At 44.8% G+C, this 19,854-nt stretch overlaps 1 protein-coding gene and 2 long non-coding RNA genes across 3 annotated transcripts; 2 read left to right on the forward strand and 1 right to left on the reverse strand.

Moving 5' to 3' along the window:
* The first annotated feature begins 438 nt into the window (after positions 1-438).
* On the forward strand, positions 439-909 carry LOC120642898. The gene is made up of 2 exons (XR_005662781.1): positions 439-790; positions 875-909. It is a non-coding gene; the product is annotated as an uncharacterized LOC120642898 (long non-coding RNA).
* An 880-nt stretch (positions 910-1,789) lies between these two features.
* On the forward strand, positions 1,790-2,498 carry LOC120642899. The gene is made up of 3 exons (XR_005662782.1): positions 1,790-1,990; positions 2,094-2,310; positions 2,401-2,498. It is a non-coding gene; the product is annotated as an uncharacterized LOC120642899 (long non-coding RNA).
* A 4,369-nt stretch (positions 2,499-6,867) lies between these two features.
* On the reverse strand, positions 6,868-9,034 carry LOC120639806 (probable inorganic phosphate transporter 1-4). Its single transcript, XM_039915698.1, has 2 exons — positions 8,790-9,034; positions 6,868-8,683 (listed from the first exon to the last, which is right to left on the reverse strand). Exon 2 carries the CDS (start codon positions 8,637-8,639, stop codon positions 7,026-7,028), a length of 1,614 nt encoding a protein of 537 aa, XP_039771632.1. The 5' UTR covers positions 8,640-8,683; positions 8,790-9,034; the 3' UTR covers positions 6,868-7,025.
* Positions 9,035-19,854: the final 10,820 nt, after the last annotated feature.

Here is a 19,854-nt window from a genome sequence, read left to right on the forward strand (position 1 = left end):
TTGATAATTGTTTGGCCCCACATTTATTCATAGGAAAAAGTGGTGCAAAGAGCAAGGAGTGTCTGCATGTTATTCAAACTAAATCAAAATATGCCAATGATATTGGCCAACATTATGATGATGACATCCAATAACCATCAGGTATAGATGTAGTTGCAATATATTGTAATACAGATAATGTGGACTGCATGACTACTGCCTGTTTATTTTCTGTAGATGATGGTGATGAATTACATATGCGAAAGTGGACTGTTTTGACACATGTTTGGAATCTGCAAGAGGGCAAATGAGTAAAATGCAACAAACTTGGTCAACCGATTGGAAAAAGAAGGTGGTCTGCTAGGGCAATTTTAGGCACTGTAGCACGAAGTGATGGTTATTGTCCTGTAGATATCAAAGATTGGAGAAAGGTCAAAAAAGTTAATGCTGCAACCATGCTTCAGCTCATTCAGGTTCGCAAGTTTTTTTTAAAGAAACAGGAGGGGAAATCCCCACTGTAGGTTTGCAAGATTTCACAAAATATTGTTTTATGAACTCTATAAGTACATGAGGAGGCAAATAACTCATTTTCTCAATCTGATTGTAGACAAAGTTTTTGTATCCTCGTACATGTGAGAATTGGATTTTGAAATTGATCGGAAGAGATTGGAGAAAATACAAGGCAACACTAAAAAAGAAACTATTTAACCAAAATAAGAAAAGATCTTATTTGTACAAGCTCTGTCTACATGATGTTGATCAAGACCAATGGGATAATCTAATAAGATATTGGAAGTCTGCGGAAGGAAAGGTTGGAATATCGCATGAATGTTTTATTCTATTATCCTTTTTAATAGACAACTCTCAATATATAACTAATTTACTGCTGCTACAGGCCCTTAGTGAGAAGAACAAAATAAGCTGTGAAATGAAAAATATAGAACATACAGCGGGTACAAAGTGCTATGCTCGTTGGTCTGAAGATTTTGTGAGCCCTTTTGGTAGATCAATACTTCTCAGTAGTATATCTTTCTTACCATTCTTGTATTGGTATTATTTTTAGAGACAAGAAGATCTCGCAAAAAAACAGCCACATAGAGCTCAGGTTTACTTAGAAACTCACACGAAAAGGGTCAAGGGGACAAATGAGGCTACTGCTGCGGTATGTTATTTATGCACAATGATATGAGCATCATGTTTCCAATTTTTAGATTTTTTTAATTTATATAAGAACAATTTTATCTGTTTGTATTTTTGTTATATGTAGGTTCAGTTAGAAAAAATCATAGATGAACAAACAGAGTTGGCACAAAATACTGAAGGGAGAGTTGCATGGGAAGGTGATGCATTACATCAGGTGTCCGGAGAAGAGAAACCTGGACAAGTGCATAGCATGGGATTGCTCCCAGTTCCTAAACAAGTCTATGGCCGAACAACACGACATTTCAAGGACATTAATATAATTATAGTAGATGGATCATCATCAGATGTGGAGACTCATATGCTAGATAAATAAAGCAACTCAAGGAGCATGCAAGAAAGCAAGACAAAGTTATTGATGAACTCATACACAAGAACAAACGTCATGAGAGTGAAGAACCAGCAATGGTATCAATGCATTTTTTTAGCCCTACATTGAATTGTTACTAAATCTCTTTATCCTGTTTTAGGATAACTTGGTACCAAGAAATCCTGGCAACATTAAGAGCCATGTAGTGCATTCTAACAGAAAGGTATTTTCTTTATTTTCATAATTTCACATAACTTAGTTTTTTCTTAGCTTGAATATTGTTTTGAAATTTATAGAGAGTTTAATTGCATTGCCAAATCGTAGGGACACTTTCTATAAACAAAGCAATGAATTGGTAAATCCCAGCACTTGTACAAGTATTACATTTCATCTCCACATTATAATAACTCTGGCTATTCATCTTATTCTATTTGTTAGAACAAAAATTCATGTGAGTCTGAAAACAATGACAATGATGACTTATTCCTGTCCAATGAAAAGGTTATCATGATTTTTCTTGTATTTCAACGACACTATACTCTGAGTTGCTTATATGTTTTTATATGGGTCTCATGTTTTAAATTACCTAGATTTATTTTGGAAGCATTGTCAAGAAGATCCTATTTACAAGGAAGTATCATATCAAGGAGCAGAACCATCATCCCCACAATGCTCTACTAATCAATCTACTCAACAGAAGGTATGTTGTTTCAGTCATGGAAAGCAAGTTACAATCTGTATCATATAATATTTTCACTTCCTTTTAGCTTGATGCCCTTAAAAGGAATCCAACTGATGGTAGAATAATAAAGAAAATGAAGGTACTTGAGAATCAGGCTTCTCCATCCATTTCAGCAATATATTTTTCAATACTCAGCATGGTTTTGTGACTATTTCACGTCCCATTTCAGCTGACTAAGAATCAACAAGGAGTGCTCCGAGATACTACAGCCATGACACGACGAGTGCTCACACCAGATAAGGGTGCAGGCTATAAGGTGGACAAGCATAGTGACAAGTATTCTAATTTTGTTACCTCTATACAACTAGTTCTTGGTTGGTCATTGAATGATTATGTTAATTCAATGTAGGTTGGATCAACTGTGCTACTTAAGACTTCAAACTATCCAAATAAGGCAATTGTGGCCTATGCAACCCTCTTGAGCTCTAGTCCAAAAGCACAAGCGGGTGAAGTTGAGATAGAAAAGCAATTCTAAAAAGTGCATATCAATCACCCTACTATACAAGAGGAGCCATTAGTGAGGCCCATGACCGGCTACAGAACCATTGGTGATGCCCATGCCAAAGGAGTACCAATTGCTTGGCCATTGATTTGTGTATGTTATAGCTATCTTTCTTCATATGTAGTGTTAGCTAGCTACCGCATGCATGTTCATGTGATTAATTTTACAACTCCATTGCATTATGCAGGTTGAAATGATCAATGGTTGAATCATGAAGCACTGGATGTTGAGAATATTATATATGTCGTGGCATAGATTTCTAGTGATGATTAATTACTTCTGGCACATTTGCTCTTTAGAATCATATGGTTGTGTATATAATGTCAATTATTAAATGTCATGGTCAGGTTTTATGTTTCCTTCCTATGACAAGTGCAACTTTCTTGGGTTATTGAATTAAGTTTGTGGCTTGTCTGATTGTGCAATTTTTCACGGTGCCTTCAAAAATTTCATGCAGATTATACCCATATGTAATTGTATAATATATTTTTTAAAATTTTGAATGTGCTACAATAGGTAAAATATATGTTACAAATTGTGTGTTCCCAAAATTCCAACCAGTGTTCTCAAGCGTTACTGCCACAATATGAGAGTGTTACTACAGCATGAAACTTAACACTTAATAAATGTTCCATTAGGTGATTAATTGTGTTACAAAGTAGTAACACTTTTCTAGATGTAAAGGAGCATATATATTTTGTTCCAATATATCACATAATAGTAACACTAAAAATAAGAATACTAAAAGGATATGTTACTAGGAGAGCTAGTAACACTAAAAATAAGAATACTAACAGGATATGTTACTAGGAGAGCTAGTAACAGATTTAATTAAGTATAGTAACACAAGTTCGTGTTACTATAGCTATGTTCTGTACTAGTGCCATGGGGCCAGTGGACCAGGGCCAAGTCAAGGCCAAGATCTGGCCTTGACCCGCGCTAGAGCACGGTCAGCACGTGCGCGACGTGCATGAGGCCCAACATCACGCGCACGACGCGACAGCTAGCGACGGGAACATGGGTGCGGAGGCGAGCGAAGGCCGGGCGAGCGCAAGCAGGGCGTGGTCTGAGGTGAGGCAAGCCTCACTGATGCTCGGACGAGCGTAGAGAGGCGAGGAGGTGGTGGCGCGATGGAGGGAAGCGGCGCTAGGCGGAGGATCTTGGCGGGGAGGCCCTGTAGGAGGGGAAGAAGTCCGGTGAGGGCCCAAATCGACCGAGGAAGAGGAGGAGGTGCAGCCATGAGCAATCGTGGAGGATCTCATCGGAGGAGGAGACTTGACGGCGGCCGGCGGCGGGAAGGAGCTTGGGTGGCAGCAATGGTGGAGATAGGGATTAGGGTTTGTAGAGAAAGGTGAGCAGGCTTTTAAAGGAGGAGCAGAGAGGCTGAGTGGCTGGCGGGGCACCTCGGCTGCCCTACCACGCTGGCCAACCGGCGGCCAGCCAGGGGCCTCCGCCGCCTCTGGCCTCCTGCAGCCATTGGGTAGGCGAGCAGGCGCAGAGAAGCATGGGAAAGGGGGCTGACGCATGGGTCCAGGGGGAAGCGAAAAGAAAAACGGTTGTACAAATTCAAAATTTGAAAGCAACGTGTTCCCGAGTTCCAAAAATTGCACAAAAATATATTTTGGAAATCTTAAGTCATGAAGAATATACTGCAAGCTGAAGATCACGAAAATCAGTTTTGTTTTGGTCGCAGTTTGAATTTGAAAACAGCAGAATTTGAATGTGGCATTAATTTTTAAACCTAGAAAAAGAACTCCAAAAGTCTTGCACAAGTACTCTAAATTCTCAATTTGAAACCTAGTGTTTTAGAAGCATTTCACTCAGCACAGTTGCATAGAGAAATCAAACATACTTCGCAAGCATCACACAATAAAGAGAACATATTTGGTGGAAACGACAGCTTTCGTGAAAATACGTGCAAACCATGGTAAAAAAAGTTGTCTAAATTCACCCAAAAAATTACACATGTAGATGATATGATGACACACAATCTTGTAAAATATATTGTCCAAACTCGGCTTGAAATTTGTTATTTTTATGTCTCACAAACGAAGTCGAGTTTGAACAAGATATTTCACAAGGTTGTGTATCATCATATCGTCTATATATATGATTGTTTTGGTAAATTTAGACGATCTTTTTGCCATTGTTTGATCAAATTTTCAGAAAGGTTGTGATTTCCACCAAATATGATAAATAAACTCGTGCACAAAACGTGCTCCTCACGATGATTTGGCACGCACACCGGTACACCGACCGTACACACAGTTTGGTCGAATTTGCCAACACCGACCATTGCCAAGTTTATTTTATTCCATCAAGCCGGCGCAGCCCTGTACTCGGCCGCGGCGGACGTTTCCGCCTCGTCATCCTCGTTCTCGCCGGAGAGCTCTTCCAGCGACTTCCCCTTCGACTCCGGCACAAGGAACGTGAAAAAGAAACCGACGACATTGCACCCGGCAAGGACAAACAACGAGTTATGTAAGTATAGAAAAATTAAAAAATCAAATCCTTTTTTTAAGGAAATGGAGCCCTAAATGGCCATAAATATATACTTCTATATATGTGTAGATGTTGAAAAAATTGAATTTAACACATACTAAATAAAAAGTCAAAACCCAACCTAATATTGTACCACTAAATCATGGAAAAATCTATCACACATGTGTGTGCAGATAGAAAAAATAAAACAATCAAAACTCAAGCTATTCTTGTACCACTAAATCTTGAGACATGCATGTGTGTAATGATGGAAAAGTAAATCAAAATTTTTCTCAAAGGATATAGAGCCCTAAATGGCCATAAATATATACTTCTATATATGTATATATATTTGAAAAAGTTAATTTAAGTAGTATAAAATAGAAAATTCAAAACCCAACCTATTAGTGTACCACTATATCTTGGGGGGGGAAATCTATCATGTGTGTAAAGACAAAAAAAAATTTCCCTTTCTTTCCTCCACAGATCTAGAAAATTATTTACATAGGAATGAGCTAAAACTTATAGATCAAGTCCAAATGATTATATAATCTTGTTCGCCTACTAAAATAGCACAACTTCATTCAAAAGTTTGAGGCAAATAGCACATCTAATGGCAAATCCACACCATGAAGATCTAGATGTAGTTAGAGCCAAAGTAAGCTCCATTTGAACCTTAAAACTAACAAAAAAAAGCTTAGAAATGATATGGGATTAGCATCAACATACCTCCTAGAGCCCCCAACTCGAGGAAACTCGAGTTTAAAACCTTCCCTCCCATTTTTTCTTTTTTTTTGGATTTTTAGATAGCACCTCCCCAAGCAAGTAATAGGGGAGGAGAAAGAAGAAGGTGCCTAGTTTATTATTTATAAGTATTTTTAGGAGCAGGTCACCCACCACTATAAACGATGGGATTTTTGCCGCCCATATAAATGGATGTTTTAGGGTGGGTGACGCCGTGACCCACCCCTAAAAAAATACTCTACCCGGGGGGGAAGAAACGGCCCCACCGTTTTTTCATTAAGAGGAAGCCACACCGGCTTACCCGGGTAGAGAAACCCCCCGAACCCTGGCCCATGCCCATGAGGGCCAAGCCTTACGGCGAGCACAGCGAGGGGGTTTTTCTCTCTCAGCAGCCTGAAATTCGCTTCTGATGAGAATCGAACTCAGGACCTGCTGAGAGCGCGACGCTACCGGGCCGGGCTAGCCATCTCAACCGCCGGCCTTTCGCGTGACCCACCCCTACAAATACGGATTATTTGTAAGGGTGGGTGAAGTCATTATCCGCCTCTAAAAATATATTTTCAGGGACGAGTCAAAAGCTACAGGAACCTAGCTCTATTTATAGGAACCGATTATCTTTTGACCTGCCCAAAAAAGGGCGGTGCTGCAAATTATTTTTTAGTGCTGCCTCAACTAAAGCTTGCGCTTGACGGGTAAGGGATATTTGACCTATATTTGTTTGCTTGCGACATTTGTGCTTAATTTCACTTAGTAATTTCATTAAATTGAACTCTGGAACAATATGATGGAATCTACCTTCCGTTCAATAGGAAAATAGAAATGCTCTCTGCAACAGAATTGACAAAAATATGCTAACGCATCACAAAAATTTTGCCCTCTGGGCTCTGGCCCAGAACATTGCAGAAGTCGTGAACTGCGCCCATCGAAACCAAGTTTATTTAACAGACAGCACGCAGACTGGTACACCGACTGTGCACACAACGATATCAATATCATATATAGAACAATATCAAGCATTTGGTCCAATTCGCCAACACACACACGATTGCCACGTTTATTTTATTCCATCAAGCCGGCGGCGCCGGCGCAGCCCTGTACTCGGCCGTGGCGGATGATGTTTCCGCCTCGTCATCCTCGTTCTCGCCGGAGAGCTCTTCCAGCGACTTCCCCTTCGACTCCGGCACAAGGAACGTGAAAAAGAAACCGACGACATTGCACCCGGCAAGGACAAACAGCGAGTTCCGGACTCCGATGCCCGGCGGGTACCCGGCGTCCGTCTTCTTTGGGTCCGTGCTCTGAGCGCCGTACAAGAATCCGAACGACCCGATGATGGCGCCCGCCTTACCAGCCGCAGCGGAAATGCCATGACACGTCGACCGCAGCCGCGCCGGGAAGATCTCTGCCGGCACAATGAAGGTGGTGGAGTTGGGCCCGAAGTTGGCGAAGAAGAAGGTGAAGGCGTACATGACGATGAAGCCGATGTGGTGCCCGGGCGTCGTCCAGTGGTGGTACGGGATGGCGAGGCCGAGCATGAACGCCGTCATGAAGAAGAAGCCACCGAGCTGGATGACAAAGCGGCCGATGATGTCGATGAAGAAGACGGTGAACCAGTAGCCTGGAATTGTGCCGCACAGGGCGACGAGCGTCTGCGCACGGGAGATCCTGAACATCTCCTCGAGGGCGTTCATGGTGTCCGCCTTGGGCAGCCAGTTCACGGCCGTGTAGATGTCCTTCTGGAACAGGTTCTGCGAGTAGAAGGCGATGTCCAGCAGGAACCAGCACACCGTCGTGCCAAGCAAGTGGAGGCCGTGGCGCTTGGCGAACTGCCGGGAGAAGAGCCCGAACTGCTCGCGCCGCGCCAGCTCCTCCGCCTGCTCCGGCTCCTCGACGATCTCGACGTTGAGCACCTGCGTCATGTCCGACGCCGCCTGCTTGGCGTTCTTGGCGACCAGTGCGGTGTAGCGCGCCGTCTCGGGCATCTTCATGCGCCAGTAGTAGGTGAGCAGCGCCGGGATGGCGCCGAACATGAGAACGATGCGCCACGCGTAGTCGGCCTGCGGAACAGTGGAGCCGGCAGGGTCGTCCTTGTAGGCCGGCGCGTCGAACCGAGCCTTGAACGCCGCCGAGATGATGATGGCGACGATGCCGCCAGTGAGGTTGCCGAATCCCTGCATGGCGAAGACCGCCGCGATGAACGCACCGCGCGTCCGCTTGTTGGCATACTCGGACATGATGGTCGCGGACAGCGGGTAGTCGCCGCCGATGCCGAAGCCGAGCCAGAAGCGGAAGAAGCAGAGCGTGGCCATGACGCCCGTGGGCCTGGACCCGAACGATAGTCCAGAGGCGATGCAGCAGATGACCATGAGCATCAGCGTCATTCCGTACACCTTCTTGCGCCCCATCTTGTCGCCGAGCCAGCCGAAGAAGAGCTGCCCTGCCAGCGTCCCGCAGAAGGCGACGCCGTTGACGGCCGCCGACACGTTGGGCGGCAGGGTGCCGGGGGTCCTGGAGCTGGGGTCGAAGTAGTAGATGCGGCCGAGCAGCTTGGTGACGAGGGAGATGGAGAAGAGGTCATAGGCGTCGGTGAAGAAGCCCATGCCGGCGATCACAATCGTCGTGAAGTGGTACCATTGCGTCTTGGCGGCATCGAGCGCATTCAGAACCTTGAGCTCGCGAGCCATGACGTCAATCAAGCGGATGTGTATCTTCAATCAGCTTCTGCACACTATAAGTAGTAGGTGCTGTGAATCAGAGAATTGTGCTGTGTTGTTGCTTCTATGAAACAAATCTGACACTAGAAATACGATCAATCAATCGGAACTAAAATTTACAATGCGTAAACTTCAAGAGGTGGTTAAACTGCCGGATTACTCCAGGGGATGGAAGAGGTCAAGGAGAACCTGTGCTCCAATCCTTCTTCCTAACAAATCCCAAAGCAGTGGTCATTACTCATTATAGTCAAAGACCTGAGGCGTGTACTCCAGATGCTACTAACTTATTCATGCTACGGAATATTCTTTTCTGTGTCAACTTGTGCTTCTTGGATCTGGAGTTTTCTCTCTCTTGGTCTCTGAACAAGATGCAGTATTTTGTCTTAAAAATAATCAGGTAACTGGTCAGGCACTGATAACAGCTAAGATTTAATCTACATGTTGAGTAAACCACACCTGCTAAATAATTCTCTTGCGCTTTCGTCCTCGTTTCGCGCAAAAAATTCAAACCGGAGTTACTAGCTTCCCAGGTCCAGCCTTTTAAGCTGGTCTGGTTCAACTACCGTTTCCAGTACGGGACTATTTCTAGAATACTGTGCCGGATGAACAGCACCCACCGAGCTCTCGTACTTGAGCGACAGTATTTGCTACAGTAACTCCGAAACTGGCCCGGCACATTTTGGCCCATCTCGGGCCATTGGGCTGGGATGTTACAGTCACTCAGACTAGACTGATTATAAGATGGCCATCATTGTTTTGTCAAACAATGTACACGTGGCGAGGCAACTGCGGGAGAGCGATTAACGGGGCCCTCGTGAAACCCAGGCAAAGCGCATCTGCCGACAAAAGATTCGCACCAAAGTGCACAACATGCAGAGAACGAGTCCAAACCTGACATAACCACATAGCCATCTGGACAGTGACCGATCCAACCTCGAGTGCTACTGCTTTGCAATATTGGCTTGATTGCCTATCAATGTTGTCTTTTTAAAGCACACCGTCAATATTGTTTAAGGGCACTCCCAATGGTACACTTTACAGTGGTTTCTATGTGTATTAATTAGGCTGCTACATAAATATTTTGCTGATGTGGCAGTAGATTAATTGAAGAGAAAGAGTAGAGGAAGAAACCAGGAGAAACATAATGGATTCTCGCATCGAGGCGCTAAGAAACTGGCAAAATCCCGTTGAGGAGACCCAGATTGTTTCTTTCCCTCCCTGCCTCCCACCCCGAATCTGTTGCGCCTCCCCTACCTCCCACCCGCCATCGAGCATGGACCGCACCACCGCCTCGCATGCACGCCCGCCTGTAGGCCGTCAGCCTCCTAGCGGGCGGGAGTATGGATGGGCAGAATACCTGAAACCCGAAGACCGAACCCCAAAAACCCGAGCCCAAACCCAAAAAACCCAAGCTCGAAAAGTCCGAACTCTAATTCGGGCTCCCACTCATGGTACCCGAAATTATTATGAGTATTTCCGATATCAGGCCATGGTACCCGAACTACCCGAATAACCCGAAAAACAGCCCAGCCCAAATATGTTATCCATTCCAGCCCAGCCCACCAAACTCGTTAACCCTAACCCAGCTGACCAGTGCCTCCCCACGCCCCCTCCAAGCTGCCTCGCACCCCGGTATCCCCCACCACTTGCTGGCCAAGCCCCCACTCCCCGCCGCAACCCGCCGCCTCATGCCCAGCGGGCAGCGGCCAACGCTACCGCTAGCGGTCGGGCCCTGCTTCGAGTACCCGTGATGGCGTCGGCGCATCTCGTCGTCATCCCCGGTATGTAGTGCGGCCGCCGCCCTTACTCCCCCTCTCTCCTCTGCATTCGGCTCACAGGCCTCTCTCTCTCTACAGCTCGATCTGCCGCCGCCGGTCCCGAGTGCCGTGACGCCGCCCTCACCGGCCGCCGTTGCGCATTGACCTGCGCGCGGCGCGCATATCTCTCTCTCTCTATTCGCCGCCGGTCCCGAGCGCCGTGGTGCTGCCCTCACCGGCGGCCACTGCGCATCGACGTCCAGGGAGAGCAGAGGAGCACAGCCGGCGGCGGCATGTAGATTGGAAAATTTTGGGCATATCGGGTAAACACGAACCTGAACGTTCGGATACCTGAAATGTCAGGTATTGATTTTTCAGAGTAAATTTCGGGTAGCATTTCTGAAAACCCAAATTTTAAAAAACCCGAAATGCTCGACCCAAATTTTTCGGGTAACCCGAACACACACCCATAGGCGGGACGTAAGAAAGGAGGCCATCGCCGGCAGTTGAGCATGGACAACACCACCGCCTCGCATGCGTGCCTGCCCATAGGCTGTCGGCCTCCTGCCCTCCTCTCCTACATCTCACCTGTCGGCCGCACTGCTGCCTCACGGGCGCACCCGCCAAAGCTCGCCGGGGATCCGACTCACGAGCTCAGAGAAGCTGCGGCCAGGGGCGTCTAGAGCGCGGCCACCAAGGCTCGCCGGTCCGCTTGTGGGCGGAGAGTAGCTGCGGGCGGGGGCACGTCACCCGCGGCTGGGGCGGGCTGGGGGCAGTCCCCTTATGGGCAGAGAACAGCCGTGGGCGGGGCCATGTCGCGCATATGTCCGGGGGCGGAGCAGAGCTCGCGGCCGGGGGCGGGGCATGGGCGCATGACTTGCAGCCTGGGAGCACAGCCACAGAGCAGCAACGCCTGGGCATGGCGCGCACAGCTGGAGGCGAGCTCAAGGCCGGGGACTGGGAAGGCTCGCCGGTCCGCCTCGCCGCCTTCCCGCGCGACCCGCCTCGCTCCCATCTCGTCCCGTCTCCCCATCACACCTCGGCCTCGAAGATGTCGGCCGTCGCCACTGGAATGTCCTCCGCGTCCACGCTCTATTGTTTGTGCACATACAATCCAAAAACGAGGGAGAAGAAGATGGTGTTTGATTGGTTAACCTTTTACATAGACATTGGGATAAAATTTGGCACTGGGAAGGATGGTTTCTTGCTACAATATCCTATGCTGTAGAAACTGCTGATAGTTTGCGTTGAGACTGCCCTAAGTTAGACGTTTGATCTTTTTTCTTTTAACGCCTTAAAAGTTAAAGAGTTAAAACTATGCACCCATATGTCTTATGGTTAGTTCAGCGCAGCTTCAGAGCTAGACTGAACTGACGATTAGACCTTTTGAGAAAAGCACCTTCTCATGACATCTTGCAAACTCCTATCGGATCAATCAACTGCCACGCCCGAAAATGAAGATTGGATTAAAATGACAAACAGTCTAAACGGGTGTATGGAAATAAGTGAGTTGGCAACAATCTGTAATTTAGTACCCTAATCAGATAAGCAAAAAGAATAACCAAAAAGCTGATGCACTAATAGAAGGGTTGACAAACAGTGAACAAGTATAACGAAACAACTTTTCTTCATGAAAATGGTGTGCCAATCTTCCATATATATTTTCTGTTTAGAAAAGCACCTTTGAAACAATTCTGACATGCAAAAATGAACATCACGGCTGAATTCCTTATCATCTGATGGGTGTACCATACGTACCAGTTCTCCTCCAAGAAGTGATTTTGTGGTATCCTTCAACTGATAAGGATTGAATTTTTGCAGTGTCGGCCACTGACCTTGTCTGTTTAGCTACCTAGCTCCAGAGTATTGAGTTGCATGCAGCAACCAATTTAACCCAAAAGCTTAAGCTGATAGGGAGAGATAGGCAATTCACTTATATTCCAACACTCCCCCTCACGTAGAATAGGAGCAAGCAGCAATTATTTTATTTAATTGTGCTAACCAGGATTCGAACTTGAGACCTCTGGCTTCACTTATCAACACAAAGAACTTCCTGGGTAGTATATATAGATAGAGAGAGCAAGCAACTGAAATTAAACAAGCAAACTAACTTGCAGATGCTGCTTTGCTTGAAAGCAACATCATCCACGCATTTTTCTCAATCACCAATGTATTGTCAAAGTTGATATCTTCATCCCTTGATTCTTTACTTATACCAATCTACTATATAAGCTTAATCATGATACTTCTGTGGAATTAGATGCAGGCATATTTCTGGAGGTTACTTTTTCCACGATACTCATCAGTTGACTAGTTCAGATATAACTTCAAAGTTTAATTCTATTTATCTTTTCTTCTTCTGATGAATATGAGAGTGAAAGGCGTGCTAATATGTCAAGTGGCGTCGTCCCAAACAGTTTCCCAGCCCTATTAGTTTCCAAGACATGCTTTGTTTCCTTCTTTTGTTTTCATGTCTATTAATATCTTCGCTAACTTGTGACAGTATGTGCCAACTTGCTTTAACCGGAATATTCACATGCACGTGTTGCATGCTGTTCTAGTCGATTGAGCCAACACCGTGTGCCGCTAAGAGAATATACCCTCTTGTTGTTCTAAACTTGAGTCGGAAGCTAACCTACCGAAAATGAGAGAATTCGTACTCCTATCCCAAAATAAGTTCTTTTAATAAGCTTCACCAAGAATATATAAAAAATTCTATCAATACTTATGATATCAAATAAGTATCATTTGACTTATCATGAGATATTTTCATACTATATCTATTTTGAGTTATAAATATTAGTAATTTTATTTGCAAATTTGGTCAAACTTAAGTTAGTTTCATTTAGGATAAATATAAAAGAACACTCTTTTTGGGACAGGTGAGTAGCAAATATGATATGTACTATCACTACAACGGATAGTAAAGGCACCAACTTGTGCACACAGGCGGTTTCTTGCCTCCCCTTCTACTTGACTTCAATCACACAAACCACTGGGAACTAAGAGCCTGTTTGGCATGGCTTTTCCGTCCTAACTCTGGCTTCAACTTTTTATTGCATTGTAGCAGCACTATAGCAAGAAGCTGACAGTTGGAAAATTGTGGAGAAAAAGAACTAGGCATCCACCAGCTCTGGCTTCCCCTGCTACTGTAGCAAGGAACCGGTTTGGGAGCAAAGGTGCCAAACGGGGTTTAAGCATTGCTTACTTGATTAGGTTCCATGTGGTTAATTGTTCTTTTAGTAGCAAGTAATTTACCTGTGGATAGTATATTTAAGCGTGTATATGAGAAAGAAGAATAAAAAACCCACTAGTCCATTCATTAAATTCCGACATTTGTAGGAACCCAAACCTACGACCATCTTTTGTTTCCCCCCCCCCCCATAGAGGTGCCAATAGGTGACCTTAGGGGCACCTCCAATTCTCTTTAGTTCAAAGAGAGTTGGAGATGCTTCTAAGGATTATTTATTTGCACCCCTAGACCCTCTGCTAAACTGGTCAATGTTTGAGCGATGGACGCATGCATGCTGAGGTGGCAACCTCCCAATATTTATATTGCTTGGGCTCCTGGAGGCATATTCCTTGGGAACCCGATACCAGGGTTCGAGTCCAAATCTTTCCGCTTCATTTTCTTGTAAAAGTTTGTTGAGTTCATAACTGTTACCGTGTGCCACCATGGCGGGAAAGTATTTGCCCAAGTTTTATTATTCCTTGCGTCTGGTCTACTACTGTACTTATAGTTTGATTTGCTTGCACTAAAAAAATAGTTGATACATGACGATTAAATTTCATCACAGATCACTAAAAAACTGTCATAAAACAATATCTATGATAATCTCAAATTTCATCTAGTTGAGCGTCACAGATTACGCCGCGTGACGTTTCTTAAAAATCGTCACAGATTGCTTAATCCATGACGGTTTGAAACTGTCATAAAATATCCTCGGGCTCCGAAGCCCAACAAACCTATTTTTTATGACGAAAGTAAATGTCACAAACAGTGTAATATTCATCACAGACTCAATTGCCACGTCACACATTGATGACATGGAGGATGACGTGGTTGATGACATGGCAATGATGACATGTACATTGACGTGGTCAATGACATGGTTGCTGACATGGCAATGACATGGAAAGTGATGCTGATGTGGTAGGTGACGTAGTGAGCGACGTTGCAGGTGACATAGTGAGTGACGCGGATGGTGACATTAGCAGCACAACCCATTTGTGTATGGCCCAATTCAGAGTGGGCCATTAAGTTTGGGCCTAATTTCAACCCAAGATTAATTATTAGCTAATCAGATTCAGCTTTATACATAGCCCATTTATCAAAACAGAAGTTTCAACCTAGAAGTCACAATAAGCAATTCCAGCACAAATTATAACATCACATGAATAAGATTTGCATCACCTGAATAATAGATCACATACAGTTTTTCCATCTATCAAAACTTGTGTCCAACATTCCAGGACCCGAAACAATAAAAGACAGGTTTCATCAAGAATATGAACTAGTAGCAGCAAAGTTTGGTTCCTGCAAAAGTTGAAGTTCCACCAAAAGCCAACAGACCAACAAAATATCAAGCTGCAGCTACAAAGTTTGGTTCCTACAAAAGTTGAAATTCCACCAATAGCTTATAGTCTGGTCCAAACTCCATACTTTGCGCAAATCACTTGTGTATTGTGATCTTCAACATAAAACTATGAATCAGTTCAAATGCACTAATCGGCAATATTTAGCATCAGAGCTAGTAATTAAGGTAGTACTGTGCTTTCCACATGGATTGTGACCAAAGCAGCTGGTAGTATACATCAGATCAGCATTAATCAGTGAAGTGCGACAAAAGCTAGATGATGTTTCTTAAGCATTTCAGATAAGAAAAGGCATTTTCCGTAAACATCCTATGCAGCACCAGGTACTCAGATCAACGTTGAAACAGCCCAAATAGTTACTATTATCTTATAACAAACAAGATAAAAAAGAACAGTTTGTGATTAATATTAGTTACAATAATGCTAGCTCGTAATCTGAGTAGGCTACTCACCATAATGCAAGGTTACTCGATGACCATTGTAATTATCAAATTGGCTACAGCTTGAGAGGATCCCTCACTACATCACAAACAAGATAAAAGGAACAATTGGTGAGTTAGTGGTATAGAAATAAAGCAGCTACTCATGTTAACCAACATTTGGTAACAGGGCTATTCTTATACCTAAGATGATCAATCCGTTAAGTTTGAATCAAGTTTAGATGCAATTAGTTGCTGCAATTAAATCTAATTCATGCTCAATGAAGGTTCTCAATGCATGATTAGATCTAAATCATGCTTACTTAAGTTTCAGATAACTTATCGATCTAATCTAGATCAGTTTGGTAAGCATAAATTGAAATCTTGATTTGTTTAATAAGAATATAAGTACTGGCTTAGATTTGAAATGCCTAGTTCCGAAATCAAGTTAATAGAGGCCAAATCAAGTTTATTTCATGATTAAGTATGTCCTTGCTAGTATAATTCCCCCCCCCCACTCTTATGTCCTTGCTAGTATAATTTTTACAAATAAGCACTAATTGATGAAATTACATGCATCAGTAAGCATGTAGAACAAGGGGAAAAGTAAATCATCAAGAAATCCCCAACTTAACCATGAACCCTAAACCTAACCAAATCGAGCAAAAAATGAGGATTAGCATACCATGTGTGCCATGCGGTGGCGCAAGGGATCGCGCATCAGAGGACGGGTCCTTGAGACTCGCGCACACGGCACCCGACGCAGCGGCTGACGACCAGGGCTGCCGTGCACAGAGGAGACATCTGCACGTGGGACGAAACTGCCTGGTGGATGCACAAGAGCGAGTGGCACCCACAAGGCACACAGCTACGGCGGCACGGTGCAGCCCATGCACAAGCAGCTGGCGCCCACGGGGCATGTGGCTGTGGCGCTGGCGCCCATGGCCCACACGCCCGTGCCACACACGTATGGCCAGCGGTCGTGGCCTTGACCCACAGTGCGCCATGAGGAGGCGACACGTAGAGCGGCCGGGCTGGCGCAGGCCATAAGGAGGGAGCGCGCGGCGCGATTGCAGCCTACACCGGTGCATGACGGGCGGCATCGCTCTGGTGTGTGTAGGGCGGCGGCTCTAAGAGAAGAAAGGGAGTGAAAGGATTAGGTCACCCCTCCGATAGCCCTCTTTCATTTTACATGAAGCTAGGGCAATTTGTGGTCATCCGATCTAATAGGATTTGCGGGGCATGCCGGGCCGAGCCGCGCACGCGCTGCTGGGCTATTTGGGCCATGTGGGCTGAAACCGGCCTTGTGCATCCTTTTTCTTCTTAACATTTTATTTTATTTTTTCATTTTTATTATTGCACCACTGTGAAGTAATATATAAAATAATTATTTTATACGTATCAATATATTTGTGAAATATAATAGACCACATATAAGTTGCTGTGTAAAAGTTTTGTTAATTTTCTGTCATTTATTATTGTCAATGGTTCAAATGATTTTTTGCAAGTTTATTGGAAGTAATTAGAGTTGGAACTACTCATATCTGAAATAATATATAAAAATTCCTCAAAAATATATTTTATGTGTTTCCATCCTATTGAAAATACAAAGATAAACTACATTTGAAGCATCCAAAAGACAGCTGCAAGAAGTTGGACAAAGTCGGCAGAAGATAGAGTACCAGTTAAGTCGGCAGAAGATAGAGTACCAGTTAAAGCGTCGGTGCATTGGAATGTGCACTGCTGAGTCAACTCAAGAAACCCAAGAGGCACCGGTTAAACCAACATTACAAGATGAATGCGTCGGTGCATTGATCTTGGTATTGTCCAGAGAGCATGTTAAGCGACTAGGAGCAAAGTCTTCAGCATCGGTGTTGACTTTTTGTAGCGTCACGAATAAAATCCGCAAGCACACATATATCGTCGTAGGCTTTCACCCAAGAGTATTCCAGGGTATCGTATCCACAGGGGAATGTGATTATACTATCTAAGGCTCTAACTCGTCCAAGGACACCACACTATTGAAGAGGAAAGGAGCTGAGAGGATTCCCAAGGCTTAGAACTTCGAATAAGACAATATCTAGAGTCGTCATTTACTTCGGACCAACGGTTTCCCCTGGGTAAAAGCTAGATGCTTCGAAAATTATGCTCTGTTATGTAACTGAATGTGGAGGGTTGCTAGGGCACGGACAGGGTTGTCGCCATCTGCCGGCTACCTCGAACCGTGGGCATACAAAACAACCAAGCTGTAAAAGCTAGCCTAAACACCACGTCTATGCTATCTCATACTGTCGGTGTTTTACCGTCGGATTCTCCGAGGGGTATCCCAAGGAAAGTGGTTATGAGTAGGGACTCGCCGAGATCATAACACGATGGTGCAAGGAACACAAAGATTTAGAAAGGTTCGGGCCGCCGGAGTGTTATACCCTACGTCCTGTGTGGTGGTTTGTATTCCCTCTGGTACTGTTCGAGGTTTTGGATGGGTCCCTGCTCGCCCTTATATGATCTGGGGGAGCAGGGTTATATGGAAGTCCTAGTCGAGTTCTGTTAGGATTCTAGTCCGAGAGGTTCGGCTAGTTCCCGAGACCGTCGACTAGTTCCACTCCTATTCGAGTAGATACAAAAGAGGTAGGGCGTAACCATTTACTACTTCCTACTATAGAATATTCCATCCTGGTGAGCAGTCCTGCCGCCCCAGGTCTGACAAGCCCCCGAGCTCTTTGTAGTCGAGTCCTGCAGGCGTCGTGCGCTTCTGAAGACGTTCATTGAGTACTTCGAGAACTTCTGGACTTCTGTTCATGCAGCCGAATGTTTCGGGTACCTCTGGAGCAGGTTGTCCATCCTCGGAGTTCATCGAGTGCTTTGTGTAGTCTTCCGAGTGCTTCTTCGGCTGCATTGAGGCTGTGAGGTGCTGTTGGCGCTCCTTAAGTACCCATTTTGTTATACAATTAGGAGAGGTTTTGGTAAATTCTTCGGGATGATTCATGTACTAACCCGCCACTTAGCACCCGAACTTGACCGTTTTCGATTTTGTCCTGGATTTTGGAGCATGTTGTATTTTGGCAGGAAATTGGATATTTTCGGAGATGTTTTGACGCATGGTCACAACTGGGCTAAGATTAGGAATAAGGAGAAGAGGCGGCATGCGAAAGATGGAACCGAAAGGGGCCAGAAAGGGCCCAGGCCGGCTGGCCTGGGCCCCCTAAGCCGGCCGGCCCAACCCGTTCTGAGGCCCAATCGGCCTCAATTTTCTTCAGTGCGATGTATTCGTCAACCCTAGCCTGTGTTTTACCAAAACCACCGACCATATCCGCCTATAAATAGCACAAAGCCGCCGTCAAAGAGGGATCAGAGAGGAAGCATTCAGAGGCGATTTCTAGAGATCCATTCGAGTTAGACACAAGAGAAAGGTGACATCGGAGGCCTCATCGTCCCTCGGCGCCGCTGCAAGTTGGAGGACAGCAAGGGATCCATCCTTTGCCGAAGATTTCGTCACCATGATCGACTACGCTTCGCTTAGCTTCATGGGTTAAAGTCCTCGTTTGTTCATGGGGTTGTAAGGAGATCTTGAGTTGTAATTGCCGAATCCTTTATGAGATTGATCTATCACGATTCTTGTTGATGATGCTTTGATGCTTATTAGTTCGCGACTTGGCTTTGGATTTGCTTTGCTCTTGCATGGTTTACTTAGATTACATCAACTATCGTGTTCTTGTTGATTCGTTACCTATTATCCTCGTGTAGTGAAAGTATGCTGGAGGGAAAGGTTTTGATCTTGGAACACGCCTTTGGAAGTTTAGATCCGTTCTTTGTTGCTTAGCGATTACATCTCTAGTGATCCTAGACCCTATGGACAAATGCTCTTCATATCTTGTGCACACAGCTATCATTGCTCACTAGTCTAGATTAGATTATATTAGATTGGTTAGATTAGATCTATTTCACACTCAAACACTCAATATAGATCTTTTACCAACATCATTAGTGCTTAGTTAAGCACAGTAATACAATTGTTCCGTGGATTGATAAACCTTGGGGAATACTCTAAGGGAAAAGCTACACGATCCGTGCGCTTGCAGTACGTAAATTGGCGCTCTAAGGAGCGTCAACAGGTGCTCAAGTCCTGAGTCGGTCTTGGTATATGGTGCGCGATGTACTCGCGCTCCATATGGAGTAGCCTCCGAGCCTTGGTTTGATTCGATGAATCAGGCTGAGGATCAGCTGCCTTCTGGATTCTTCGACCTTTTGTTTGAAGTCTGGAACTTTTTCGAAAAAGTTGCCTTTTATGACACGTATTCCGCAGTCCCCGAGCCTTGAATTCAAATATGTGATTTGGGGTTAAGGGTCCAGGAGATAATATCATGTCCTCTGCATTTTTTCTATGCTCATCAGTGCTGTAGTGAATCTTCTGAA

This window comes from Panicum virgatum, chromosome 7K (assembly GCF_016808335.1).
Source record: "Panicum virgatum strain AP13 chromosome 7K, P.virgatum_v5, whole genome shotgun sequence".
NCBI lineage: Eukaryota > Viridiplantae > Streptophyta > Magnoliopsida > Poales > Poaceae > Panicum > Panicum virgatum.

Excerpts from the sequence above, each read along its gene's own strand:
- LOC120639806 (XM_039915698.1), bottom strand. The coding sequence starts at position 8,639 with ATGGCTCGCGAGCTCAAGGTTCTGAATGCGCTCGATGCCGCCAAGACG.